The following is a 12,394-nucleotide window of genomic DNA, read 5'->3' as shown; positions in this document are numbered from 1 at the left end:
GAGGCTACTTTTATTGAAACATCACGAACAGAGGGCCTATGCCTACTATTAAAATTGAACTGTCATTGCAAATTCATAAACGATCGTTTTCAACAGCAGACAACTTAACAGACGCCAGTGTCAAACTGAACTCGCGTCAACATGAGACGTCAACTGAAATAATAATAATAATAATAATAAAGATATCCTGAATTTAACAGACGTCAACACATTCCATATTCCGATTTAGGCCTACTTTTAGGCTAATTATACACTTGTCGCTATTCTCAATGCGAACAGTGCGGGCGCTCCTTTGATGCGCACAGCTGTTCAATGCGAGGTTGCACAGAAGAAAGAAACAGCCTCAAGTCATCCTGTACTTGTAGCCTTGACCGGTATTTGTTTTTGATCAGGGTCAGAGCGGAAAACCCACATTCACATAGGTAAGTGGAGGTGAAGGGGATCAGGACTCTCATGGCTTTGGCGGACACATGGGGAAACTCGCTCTCGATACTCAACCAGAATTGCGTAATCGGCATTTCCACCAGTCTCTGTTTCAAGTCCACATTTGAGCTGAGCTCGACAAGAGCCTCCTCCTCGTGTATGCTCAGATCATCTCGGACTGTGGGTGGGAAGGAGAAGGGGTTCCGGACCCACTGGTTTCCCAGTGGCTCCTCTCCAAAATACTCTCCGAACTGGTCACGCAGCCCGCTCAGATGCGCGCTGATGACCGGTTTCACAGAGCTGAGCGGCTGCGATGTCTTCTCCAGCGTATCCTCCAATGTCGGGAACATTTCAACAGAGCCCCTTCCAATACGGGCACACCACACATCCAGCTTCTTCATGAAGCCAGACACTTGGTCGTGTGCCGTATACACATTGCACTCTTTGCCCTGGAGAGAAGTATTCAGGGTGTTGATCCGCTCGAAAATGTCAGACAGATAAGCCAACAGCGCGAGCCAGTTCATGTCTTCCAGATGTTTTGCGAGTGGGGAGTTTATCTCGGTGAGGAAGAGGAAGGCTTCTTCTCGCAACTCGCAGAGCCTGGTGAGGACTTTACCCCGAGAGAGCCACCTCACCTCGGAATGCAGGAGCAATTGCTTGAATTGAGCGCCCATTTCATCGCACATGATTCTAAACATGCGTGCGTTTAAGGCACGTGATTTAATTATGTTCACAATTTTCACTGCCTCATCCAGAACCGCACGCAATTCTTTGGGCATCTTTTTTGCTGCTAAAGCCTGGCGATGAATGATGCAGTGTCTCCAGACAGCGGCCGGGGCAACGGTCTGCACTTGTTTCACAAGACCGCTGTGACGGCCGGTCATGGCCCTTGCTCCATCCGTGCATATGCCACAACACCGGCTCCACTCAAGGCCTTCGGCCTGGTAAAAATCATTCAGAGCCTTGAAAAGTTCATCTGCTGTTGTGCGGGCAGGGAGGGGAATGCAAAACAAAAAATCCTCGCGCACATTTAGCTCTTCAATAAACCTGACGTACACCATCAATTGAGCGCAGTGTGCAACGTCAGTGGACTCATCCAGTTGAATGGCGTGTATGGGGCTTTTGCGAACACTGTTCACCACCTGTTCTTTGACGTCGTAAGCCATGTCGGATATTCGTCGCTGGATGGTGTTGTCAGATACTGGGATCGTGTCAAGTTTAGCTGCAGCTGCTTCTCCCAGCATCACTGAACACATTTCTCTAGCTGCAGGGAGCAGATATGTTTCTCCATCAGTATGGGGCTTGCCTGCCTTCGCTATACGGAGAGCAGCTCGATAAGATGCCTCAGTTGCCTTGACGTTAGTGGTGCCAAACGAACGAATTACTGCTTTTTGTGACCGCAATTCATCACGTTTCCTCTCAAAAAACTCCAGTGGCTTGTTAACTAAAGTCGTGTGCTTTGTTTCCATATGACGGCGCAGTTTGCATGGCCGCATACTATCGTTAGCCAAAACCTCTTTGCACACCACACATTGTGGCAGAGGTGCGCTCTCGGAACCCGACCATGTAAACCCTATTTTTAAGTAATCGGGATCATATTTCCTACGTTTTTTTGTGGGCTCCTCCCTTTCTGCTGACTTCGGTGGTTGTATCAGAAAGCGATGCATTTTTCAATGGGCCAACTTGTTCACACACGCAAGCACGAACAATGAGTTAACTGCTATTGTAACTGCTAACTGCTAATATTTCTTCGCTTGTTTTGCGCCTCCCCTGCGACTCTTTGGCGCCCCCCAGGGGAGGCGCGCCTCACCTATTGAAAACCACTGTACTAGCTAATTGTAAACTACCGTTAAATGCTGCCAGACACATGTAGAGAGTGTGTTACCACCTGTATTATGTGTAATGTTAACTAGACATATGTGGTGATGTCTATGTTGCCTGTAAGCAGGGAAACTTGTTCAGTACAGAGCTCAGGCACAGAAATATGGAAATGTGGTCTTCTAGGAACCGGCCGTGTAGGAACTAGAACCTGATTGGCCCTGGATTCTGGTACCCAATCCTACAATTACATTACATTACATTTAGCTGACGCTTTTATCCAAAGCGACTTACAATAAGTGCATTCAACCATGCGGGTACAAACCCACAACAACAAGAATAAAGAAAGTACAACTTTCTGCAAGAAAGCCTAACTACAAAGTGCTATGTGTAAGTGCCAAATAAGTGCTACCAAAGTTTTGCTCATTTATCTCTTACTCAATGCCTTCCCTTGTTGTTTCATTGTCTGTGACACACAAACCATAAAACACACAGTAGTATGATCCTAAGAAGTTAACTCAAATAGTACAATTAGCAGAAATGCTTTCCCTGAGAAAATAGCCGTTAAAGCAGCGGACATGAGAAGCAGGAGAGGCGAAGGGACTCTGCTCTGCGTCATTGCAGTTAATCGCTCTGACTTCGCGTCGAACATCCCTCCCTGGGTTTCTGTTATTTTCGGTGAGAAACTCCGCCTGGGAAAGCCTCTCCTACACCTGCATGAGTCCGCAAACCTTGGTGACCTTGCATGTTGCCTCTTCAATGCTGCCCTGGAGGGAGGCGCAGCAGCTTTTGGTGCTCTATGCTGCATTGCAGTGCATTGCTCTTTTTTGTTGTGTGTCCCCTCTAACAGTGGGCTCCTGTAAGATGAGAACCTCTCAGTGTTGTTGCTAGTTTATAACAGTGAACTGTTTTCTCCTCTTCTGTATCTTCCGCTCTTCGGGAATATTGACTCTAACACTTGGGCATCAGAGTGCAGAGCTCCCTGAAATGCTTTCCTGTATTGCTGATCTACACCATCATGTAGGCTAACTCCTGTTCAAAATACATCTATTCACAGCTGTCCTTGGCTGTAACCACGCTGTCTACCTCACTGTGTCTGTGTCTCTTCTGTTAAGGAAGAGATGACGTCAACTGTATGAAAATATATCAAACTTAGTTTTACTGCTGTCTACACTTTGTATTTTGCTTCCCTCTCTTTGTCTTTATTTACAATGTATCTGTAAATGTCAGAGACTCTGCTCAGTATGTTGGGCCCCAGACTTTGTCTATTTTGCTTTATGTACAAAGCTTATATTCGGGATTATGCTCCTTGTGTTTTTCTATCAAAGGTCCAATTTAATGGTGTTTGTTCAATTGCTGGGTTTTTCCCTCAAGGTTTCAAGGTGTGGAGAAGAAGGAGTGTACATTATTTACCTTAAGATCTTTGATGATTAGAAAGTAGAGGATATTCTGACATGTCTGGGAAGTCTTACTGCTCCCCATTGTTTTCCTAGCAGAGAGATGTGAGAGTGGTTTCCTGCTTTCAGGTATGAATGTTCTGCCTCCTCATTTCAAGTTAAAGGTCAGACAAAAGTCACTCTGTTTCTAAGTTGTTAGATAACTGCCTTTCAGTTTTTGAAATGTGGCAAGTAGCAAAACTTTCAGCTCCGTGAATAGCTCCTGTGCCTGAAGTGTTACTTGCTTCATTAAACCTCACAAGCCTGCAGGGGGGGGGGGGCTCAGACACCAAAATACTGACAAAGCTTCTACTGTGATTCAGGTTAAGAGTAAGAAATAACACAACGCTTTGTGGATATTTGAATAGATTCATTCAAGTGAGCACATCACCACTAAAATACACAGCCACTGTGCAACAGCATTATGACACCATAGAAGTATATGTGGCTCTTGTGGTCTTTCAACAGGGGGTATTCATGGCTGAGTAGATCGCCTCTTTTTGATCCTGGGATGTTCTTTTTCTCCAGTTTACCTTTGTCTTATGTTAGAAATGTCATCAGCACGCCCACTCACATTGGCTCTCTCAGTTCAGTGCATGTCGGAAAATGGCTCATGTAACATATATCTCATTTAAAAATATATATTGGACTTGTATATAATTTATGGCTGTAACAGAGTCACATACGCCAGTGATGTCTCGATGGAAGAAAAATCAAGACCTAGTTGACACACTTTGAAAGTAATTCCCTTTTATATAATTTTATCTAGGGCAGGTTCATACTATGTTTGTCTGTGTCATTTTTTATTCTAAAACTTGGTCTTTTGCTCAACAAAGAAAAGCTATGATGATTTCAAACTTTACCAAACATTGACAAACCTGCGTTTTACATAAACATTATCACAATGACTAAATAACCACGGAGAAAACATCAAAACCGATTGAAGTCAGATATCTGTCATGATTTAATGTGTTTACATGCTCAGCATCATCCTGGTATTATTCAGATGCTAAATTTGCCCCTTTTTTCAGATAAGGCATGTCAATAACATTTTCGGTTTCCTGCTACTGAAGTCCTTGATGAGGAACTGATTAGGATATGTACCCTGCGACAAGAGCCATCTGTTGGGATGCTGAGACATTTATACACTTTATCCCATTTGCCGGTGGGTTTCATGCTCTCTGACTTTTCTCTTTTCATCCTATGTGGAACGTCAGAGGTGTGATTGGATTTGCAAATGCCCCCAAGAGCACGGAGCAGAATTATGAATTGTTGTGTGATGGAAATGGAACATTTTGCATCATTTTGCATCATTTTGAAGCGTTGGGACAGCCCGGGCAGATATCATCTCAGATGCTGATGTGGTTTATGCTCGTGGTCGGCTCCCAGGCAGACTGAGTGAGCTGTTGGAGCCACTCAAGTGGAACTGAAGTTCTCATGCACAAGTTATGTTGGAGATAAGCTCATTGGGAAACAGTCTCTCACACCCTCGCTGCTCACTTTCAAACATCTCCCTCAGACTTCCCTCTAACACAACTACATACACACTCACGCACACACAACTTTCATTAGGCTTCTTCATTACCTTTTTCCCGCACCCCTCTTTTCATTTCACCATCTGCTCCTGTAAAGTAGGGGAGGCATGACTGTACATTTACTGCCAAGACAAAAAAACAATCAAATTGAACTCTCAAGTTTGATTTATTGATTAACACCTGATATAATGTTTTAAATTATGCTAGAAAGGAAATGTTCTTGCATAGTCAGCCATATTGAAAATATTTGTTGTGAATTCTCAAGTTTGAGCTATTTGATTAATTAATTTACTGTTAAAATAATGTTTTAAATTATATTAAGAAGGATATGTGGTTACATCGCTACAGCTGCCTGAAAAAATTTTGCAAATATATTTCAGCTTGTGTTGTCCACATAGATCTCTCTAAATGTAATTGTAAATGTAAAGATGTCATTTGGCAGCAGCTGAAGGACAAACGCTTGATCTCCTTTTCAACCGTCCTCATCTTATCCTGGTTTACTGTAAATGTCACAGGACCCATTTAACACAGGCTGAAAAACTATTTACATATGCTGCATATAAACGTCATGTCAGCACTCCTGAATGTCAAAATCAAGTGTCTCATAATCACTCAGCGTATAAGCTGCTCATGAGCTTAATTCCACCACTTACCCAGCACTTCCTCCACAAGATGGCACAGTGAGAAATATCCTCATCAGGTCTCATCAAAGTTGATGTTGTGCAGACTCCAAACTTGTGTTGTGTATTTCCAGGACACAACAAGAGAATTGTTCTTTCTATCATTAGAAATGTCATGTTAGCTGTAAAACTGCTAACACAAGCTAAAGTTTAAATGAAACCTAAATAGTTTTCTTATTAAATGACAGATTGGGACATGCAAAGCCAATTTATTATACAATCCTTAAATTTCAGATAATCATCGAAAAATGTAATGTTTTTCACTTATTCTTTTATTAATATTATTTTTACTCAATAAAACCTGGACCTCACATTTCCCCCTAAAAACTACTAGTTACAAACTAGTGTGCATAACTTTTCTTTGTGTTAACCCTGTTACATTATTAATGAGATTTCACTCTGGATTGAGATCTATAGGGTTTAATTTTCTTGCAGGAAATACCACTCAAAAAGCACAGATCTATGACTGAAAGAAAGAATTCAGGTTCATTCAATTATGAGGAAAATAGAAATGTACAATAAAATGTTGGCAAAAACAAAAAAAAACAACAGTGCTCATGCAGTTCAAGCTGGCTTCATATCACTCCCGGTGAAACTTCCCAAAAGTGCAGTCGGTACTTAAGGGAATTGTCTTTATTAGAATAGAGAAGCTTTTTAATGAGAAACTGTGGGAGATAAGGAGCCGTATCGGTCTCCTGGCTGCTTTTGTGCCAAAACAGGTCAATAAAACAGACTTGGACTGTACCACACAGGCGCCAAAGCAGAAACTATCTTCACCACTCCACTCTCATCCAGACAAACACCCTGCAAAGAGAAGGGGGAGGAAAAGACTGAGACAAGAGTGTTGCCAAAGCCAACAAAAAAGAACTGCGAGAGTCAAAGCGAGTGTCACAGATTAAATATTTAAACACACTGTATATAGTTATTCCCCCCCCCCCCCAGCCCAAAAAATGAACGGCCTACTTACACGGCCCATTTAAGAAATGTGTTTTCATATAAATACAAGAGCAGCCTGTCTCTGTCCATGGTGCTGAAAAAGACCAACAACTCACTGAGGCACCCAAAAAAACTGCGCTCTAATTTCTTTAAAAAAATGACTTCACGGTATTCACTATGATGGACACACAACAGCAGGGATGTGTGACTAAAATTATTTGTGTTGTGCTCCCTGAACAACACCACTTTCTCTGACACGGCTCCCAAATGTGTGCACCCTGGTGTGAACGTAAAAGAAACATGCATAAACCCCCCTGCTGAAAATCAATGACACGGTTAGTGCGTTGGTAGGAGAGAGAGGGGGAAGGAGAGGGAGGGAAATGGAGGGAGGGAAGGAGAGAGAGAGAGAGAGAGAGAGGCGGTGTCTAGTGACCGAGGAGGAGGAGGAGGAGGAGGAGAAAACTCCCGGACAGCTCTTGGTCCTCTCAGCTCCCTCTCGCCGTCAGTCCTATAAGCAGTCGGGTGAAACCGGACAGAGTGCCCGGGGCCGTGGGTTTATTTTCCCCCGGGAATCGGAATAGGACACCGACGAACTATCCCAGGTAGGTACACGCACTCGTTTCAACAGTGCGCGCGCTTTGAAATTGGAAATGAAAGTAAATAGTCGGCTTTCGCGGTGCTGCTGCGTTTGCTGGATGGATGAGTGGATGGAGAAGAAGAAGAACCTCCGTCTCCGTGGGGGTTGAAATTAGTGCTGACGCCGCTAATTGCTTTTTAAATTGGCGGAGGGGGAAGCTCGTGAGCTGGAGGTTTCGCCTGCGCCCCATCTGCCGCGGTGACAACTCTCCTATGTTTATAATCCGATTAGAAGATGGATGAGCCGTTCGGTAAAGTGAGCGCCCCCCCCCCCCCCCCCCCCCCCCCACACACACACACACTCCGAACGTAAACAGCGTGTGTTTTATCCTGAACCACTCTGCGTCACAGCGCGCAGAGTTCTGGGTTTCTGCAAAGTGCTCACTTCACCCAACACTTTGCAGCAGCATCCTCTCTTCTCCTCTCCTCTGTCTACTCTCACGCTCTCTCTCCGTCTTAACTTCCAGAAGATGTTCCTCTCTCTGCTCCTACCGGCCGTGGCTCTCTTGCTGAGCGGAGAAACGACCGTCTCCGGTGACAGTAACGACAAATGGCTGAGCACCGTGGCTCAATTCAACAAGGACAGATCCTGGAACAGGTTCAGAGACGTGAGTTGCGCTGAGCGACACAACATCCACAGCCAAAAGGGACATTATAACTATTCTCATAGTGCGTGTGTCCGTGTGTGTGTGTGTGTGTGTGTGTGAGAGACGGTGTGAGAGCGCACTACGCCCTTGCTACAACACCCTGTGAGTACTTGAGCACTTGCCAGCAGGCTTAATCCACCTTGTAGAGACTCAGTAGGCTCTACCCCTGGTGGAAACAAAGTCAGACTCAGAGAATCAATTCGCCGCATGAGATTGAAAATGTTCTTATGATTTGACTTTGGCTTTTTACTCTAATTACTGATTCTGTCTATTTGAGTCAGGTGTTTGGTGTTTCTACTTTTAAGCCTGCAATACTTGTTGATGTTTTTGAAAAATAATGAACATGTTAATCTACTTACCTCTTATATCTGGAGGTATGTTTGTAGTTCACTATCAATCCATTGTCCAGATTCACCTAATTTCTTCAGTTGACTGTGAACCAGCATGGCTCCATGTGCGGTCAGACTCAAACAGATGCATTTATGTACAACTCTGTATAAATTGCCTCGATTGATTGACCCAGTTGCGGTTTATGCTTTGAAAGTCAGCCTTTGAAACTCAGGTTTTCACTGTTTGAACGATTAAATGCTCTTGTGAATCACTTTAAGCCTTGACCGAAGAATGACTTGTATCTGCTTTAAAGGAGGAAACTCTAATTCACAAGTGCTGCAGTGGTACAGAAACACAGAATCAGCCTGTTGCTGCAGCCTCATTGTTTAAACCCCACACAGCTGTGTATTTTTGTAGAGATCCGCAGGTTTTCCGAGTCTCACGCTGAGTTTTGAGGAGAGGTGCTCAAAATGCTGCACAGAGTATTTCCATTTGAAGGAACAGTGCAGCCATAAAACCATTCTGTCATGGGTTGAATATTTCACTCTGTATAAACATCATACAGATTTAATAAAGACCTGGGGAAAACTTTGAGGTGCTTCTTGACAATGTGACCTACTTTAAGAGGTTCTACTAGTGGCGTGTTTCTACATAAGCAACATTAGCATTCGCTATTACCATTCTAGCAGAAACATTGCATGGTCTCCGTCAACTCGCCAAGAGATTTCTTCTGCCGTGGAATACGACTGTATTTAGTGTAACAGCATGCTAACCAGCTAGCTGCAAGTCTTCGTAGTGTTTATTCTGCCCATTAGAAGTAGCACCGCAGAGGGGACGTAGAATAACCTCTCATTGTTGTCATTGCAACACTGGCTGAAGCTCCTGGCAAGCGATCATCACTACTAAATTAAATTAAATTAAAAGTGTTTTCCTTTATTCCAACATGTCACTTAGCTGGTGACTTAGATAGTGTCTATTTTAGAATATATGACTAGATGGTGATTATCTCTTATCCATTTGAAGGTCTTCTGCACAATTCAGGTTACAACTACCAGTAGATGTTAAATGATAAACGTGAGCGGCGTAAGCCTAAATGTCTGCTGATACCTTACGACAAAGTCTAACTCAGGGACCGTCGTAAAGGCTAACATCTGCTAGCTTAGCCGCTTCCTGTGTACTATTGTGAATTGAACATTTGCATAGTGTTTTTGAGTAGATTTCATAATATTAAGATGTATTTTGTTTATATATCGATATAGCATAAAAATATTGCGATATTTGCTTTAGGCCATATCGCCCAGCCCTACCACAATTCCTTTATAAACTAAACGCTGTCCCGTTTTAGAACAGAGGACGAGATGGAGAATATCCCTTGCGGGTTCTGCTGCGCTAATTAATACCTCCTGCCAGTTGATGTTAGCGGTTGTGCGTGACCACCAGCGGATGTTAGGTCTGGTCTCAACACAACACATATAACGACATAATCAACTTTGTGTTATTGTTCACTTCCAAAACTTCTCTCCATTTTTGCAAAGTGAAACAGCCATCTGCTGCTGACTTGTAAGTGGGTTAGGATACCTCAAGTGCTCTCTTAAGTACTCTGAGACAAAATGAGACCAAATCTTGACACCCAGAAACTTTTATAGATGTCAGAATTAGGACAAGCTTGTGTCCTTCATATGTAAAGTATTCTCAACACTATAGTAGCAGAGCTTACACACTCTCTAGCCTGAAAGTTGTGTTACTACTGGCAATGCATTTGATATCATTCTCCTAACAATATGATGTATTTTGTTGCCTGCTAACGTATTCGCCAAGGATTTCAGTAGACAGCAGGCTAACGTCAGCCTCATTAGCCCAACTAGTCTTCCCTATACAGCACAGAAGCCACGATTTGAAAGCTAGTATTAGTCATCTCTCTATACACTCGGCCTGGCTTGACTACCTGCAGTGTGTGTGAGAGGGAGTGAGTGTGTATGTGTGTGTGTGTGTGTGTGTGTGCATGTGGGTGTGCTGTCCACTCTTTACTCCTCTCCGTGGTCTGCTGTGCAAATGAAACTCATTAACAGGAAACTGTCAGTGGAGGACAGGAGCGGAGTGGATGGAGGTGGGAGGTGGGATGAGGAGCAATAGATACGGAGAAAGGTGGTGATATTTATGTTTAGTATTTCAAGCCATGCTACCACCCAAACGCGGGTACTGCTGTTGTGTGTGTGCGTGTTGTTTGCCCTATCACACAGGGAAACCCACTGGTCGTAATTTGTCTGCTGAGACGTTTGCTGTCTTTTGTCCCACTGTGTCTTTTTTTCCCATGCCAACCTTTCCCTGTTATTTCTTTCCTCGTCTCTGGCACCACACAGTTTAATATCACAGATAGCTCAACCTTAGATTAGGGAAATGCTTCTCTGTATCAATATCAAACAGGGAAACTGTTATTGCATCCAGCTTAATTTGACGAGTCAGGGAAAGCGTGATCTTGTGTCCTGCCAGTTTGATCATTGTGTTCAAAGCCACATTCAAACTTTGCAGTATTTAGTTATCTTAAATGAAAAAAGTTGTGTGGAAGTCGTTGGCCAACAGGGAAAATAGCTAACCGAGACATTTGGGGCCCAATGTCGAGCAGTTTTAGACTCAGTTTCAGACACTTTCAGAAGTTACGTCTGATAATGTGACTGCTGCTCTGATCCACATTTAGTTTTTTGGAAATGTAAATTAGTATCAGTGTCATCATTATAGGTTTTCACGTAGGAATGAAAAGGCTTCCAGTTTCATTGTTTCAATTTCTGACAGTCATTAGTAACGTTTCTCTTTAGTTGGTTGGTACAGTAACAGCAAGGGCTGCTAGTGCTCTGTCCACAGCTAGCAATTGTTAGCTTCCAGTGTCTACCTGACATCAGATTTGTTGACATATGGTTGTATTGTTCTTACATGCAAGTAATCTTATCTTAATGGTTGTTTTAATACACATATTTCTTTTTATTATTTAAGGTTCAGTTTAAACCTGCATCTCGGGAAGTTCATTGTAAGGCCTCCCTTCTCTAATGTTAATGTTGCATATTTGATATGGGGTTGGTGCTATATTATTATTTTTATTGATAGTAAATATACTATTTAAATATTAAATTTGTGAAAAATACTTCAGTTTGTGATTCAGTACTTTTGAAAATTTTTGGCACAGTCTAAAAATACAGCGGTTATACTCATCATGATAATTTTGGTTACTGTAAGCGTGGACATTTCTCACTCTTTCATCTCTATTGTCAACTAAATGATATCGTAGTTAAATCCTTTATTCTCCTCCCCAAATATATGAGGTACAAAAGCAGCGTCAAACCACAGCCCCGCCCCCTCCTCACTGAGTCATGAACTCAACGTTTTCTTCTCTTTTTCCTCTTTCTTATTTTGTTCCACTGTTGCCTCTGAGCAGCGAATGACCCTGTGCTTCCTCAACCATGGCCCCTCTGTATCTCCTCCTCCCGCTCCCTCTGCCCTCACCCATGACTCCTCCTCTCTGCCGCTCGCCTCTGCCTGCCATGTTTCACTTCGCATCCCTGCTGATGAGCCACTTGCTCCCTCCTGCATAATGTATGAGCGTCCGTATGTTGGCAGGGGAGCCGGGGCAATAGTTTAGCCGTCAGAGTTCAGGTGGCCTCATCTAGAAAACATGAGGAAAAATGGGATGTGATTTATATGTTTACCCATATTTTCTAGTAAGTGAGCTTTAATGCGTTGGGACATTAGTGCAATTCAAATTGATGCAGTTTCATTGTACCTCGACTGAGGAGGGTCTGCAGCTGAAAATGAAACAATCCTCTCAGTTTGAATACATAAAGCCAATGGTTTTGTCTGTTTTTGCTTATATACTAACTGCAGGTGAATTCCAGTGTGGACACATTTCTTGTATTATATGACACACTATAGTGGCATCACAGAGTGTGTCATAAAATACAAGA

General features: G+C 43.1%; 1 protein-coding gene across 3 annotated transcripts in view; it reads left to right on the top strand.

The window, feature by feature from the left end:
• Positions 1-7,279: 7,279 nt before the first annotated feature.
• The window catches only part of spock1 (SPARC (osteonectin), cwcv and kazal like domains proteoglycan 1), a 104,597-nt gene continuing 99,482 nt past the window's right edge, over positions 7,280-12,394 (top strand). For 2 of the 3 annotated variants that reach the window (XM_062394393.1, XM_062394391.1), the window contains exons 1-2: positions 7,280-7,430; positions 7,932-8,072. In XM_062394393.1, the coding sequence (XP_062250377.1) occupies positions 7,935-8,072 (138 nt within the window). In that variant the 5' untranslated portion in view covers positions 7,280-7,430; positions 7,932-7,934. The remainder of the gene's footprint in view (positions 7,431-7,931; positions 8,073-12,394) is intronic. The other variant, XM_062394392.1, reaches the window with a different exon arrangement.

The sequence above is a fragment of the Platichthys flesus genome, chromosome 8, assembly GCF_949316205.1.
Source record: "Platichthys flesus chromosome 8, fPlaFle2.1, whole genome shotgun sequence".
Classification (NCBI taxonomy): Eukaryota; Metazoa; Chordata; class Actinopteri; order Pleuronectiformes; family Pleuronectidae; genus Platichthys; species Platichthys flesus.
The sequence above is the reverse complement of the archived record's forward strand: the minus strand, read 5'-3'. Positions and strand labels throughout refer to the sequence as shown.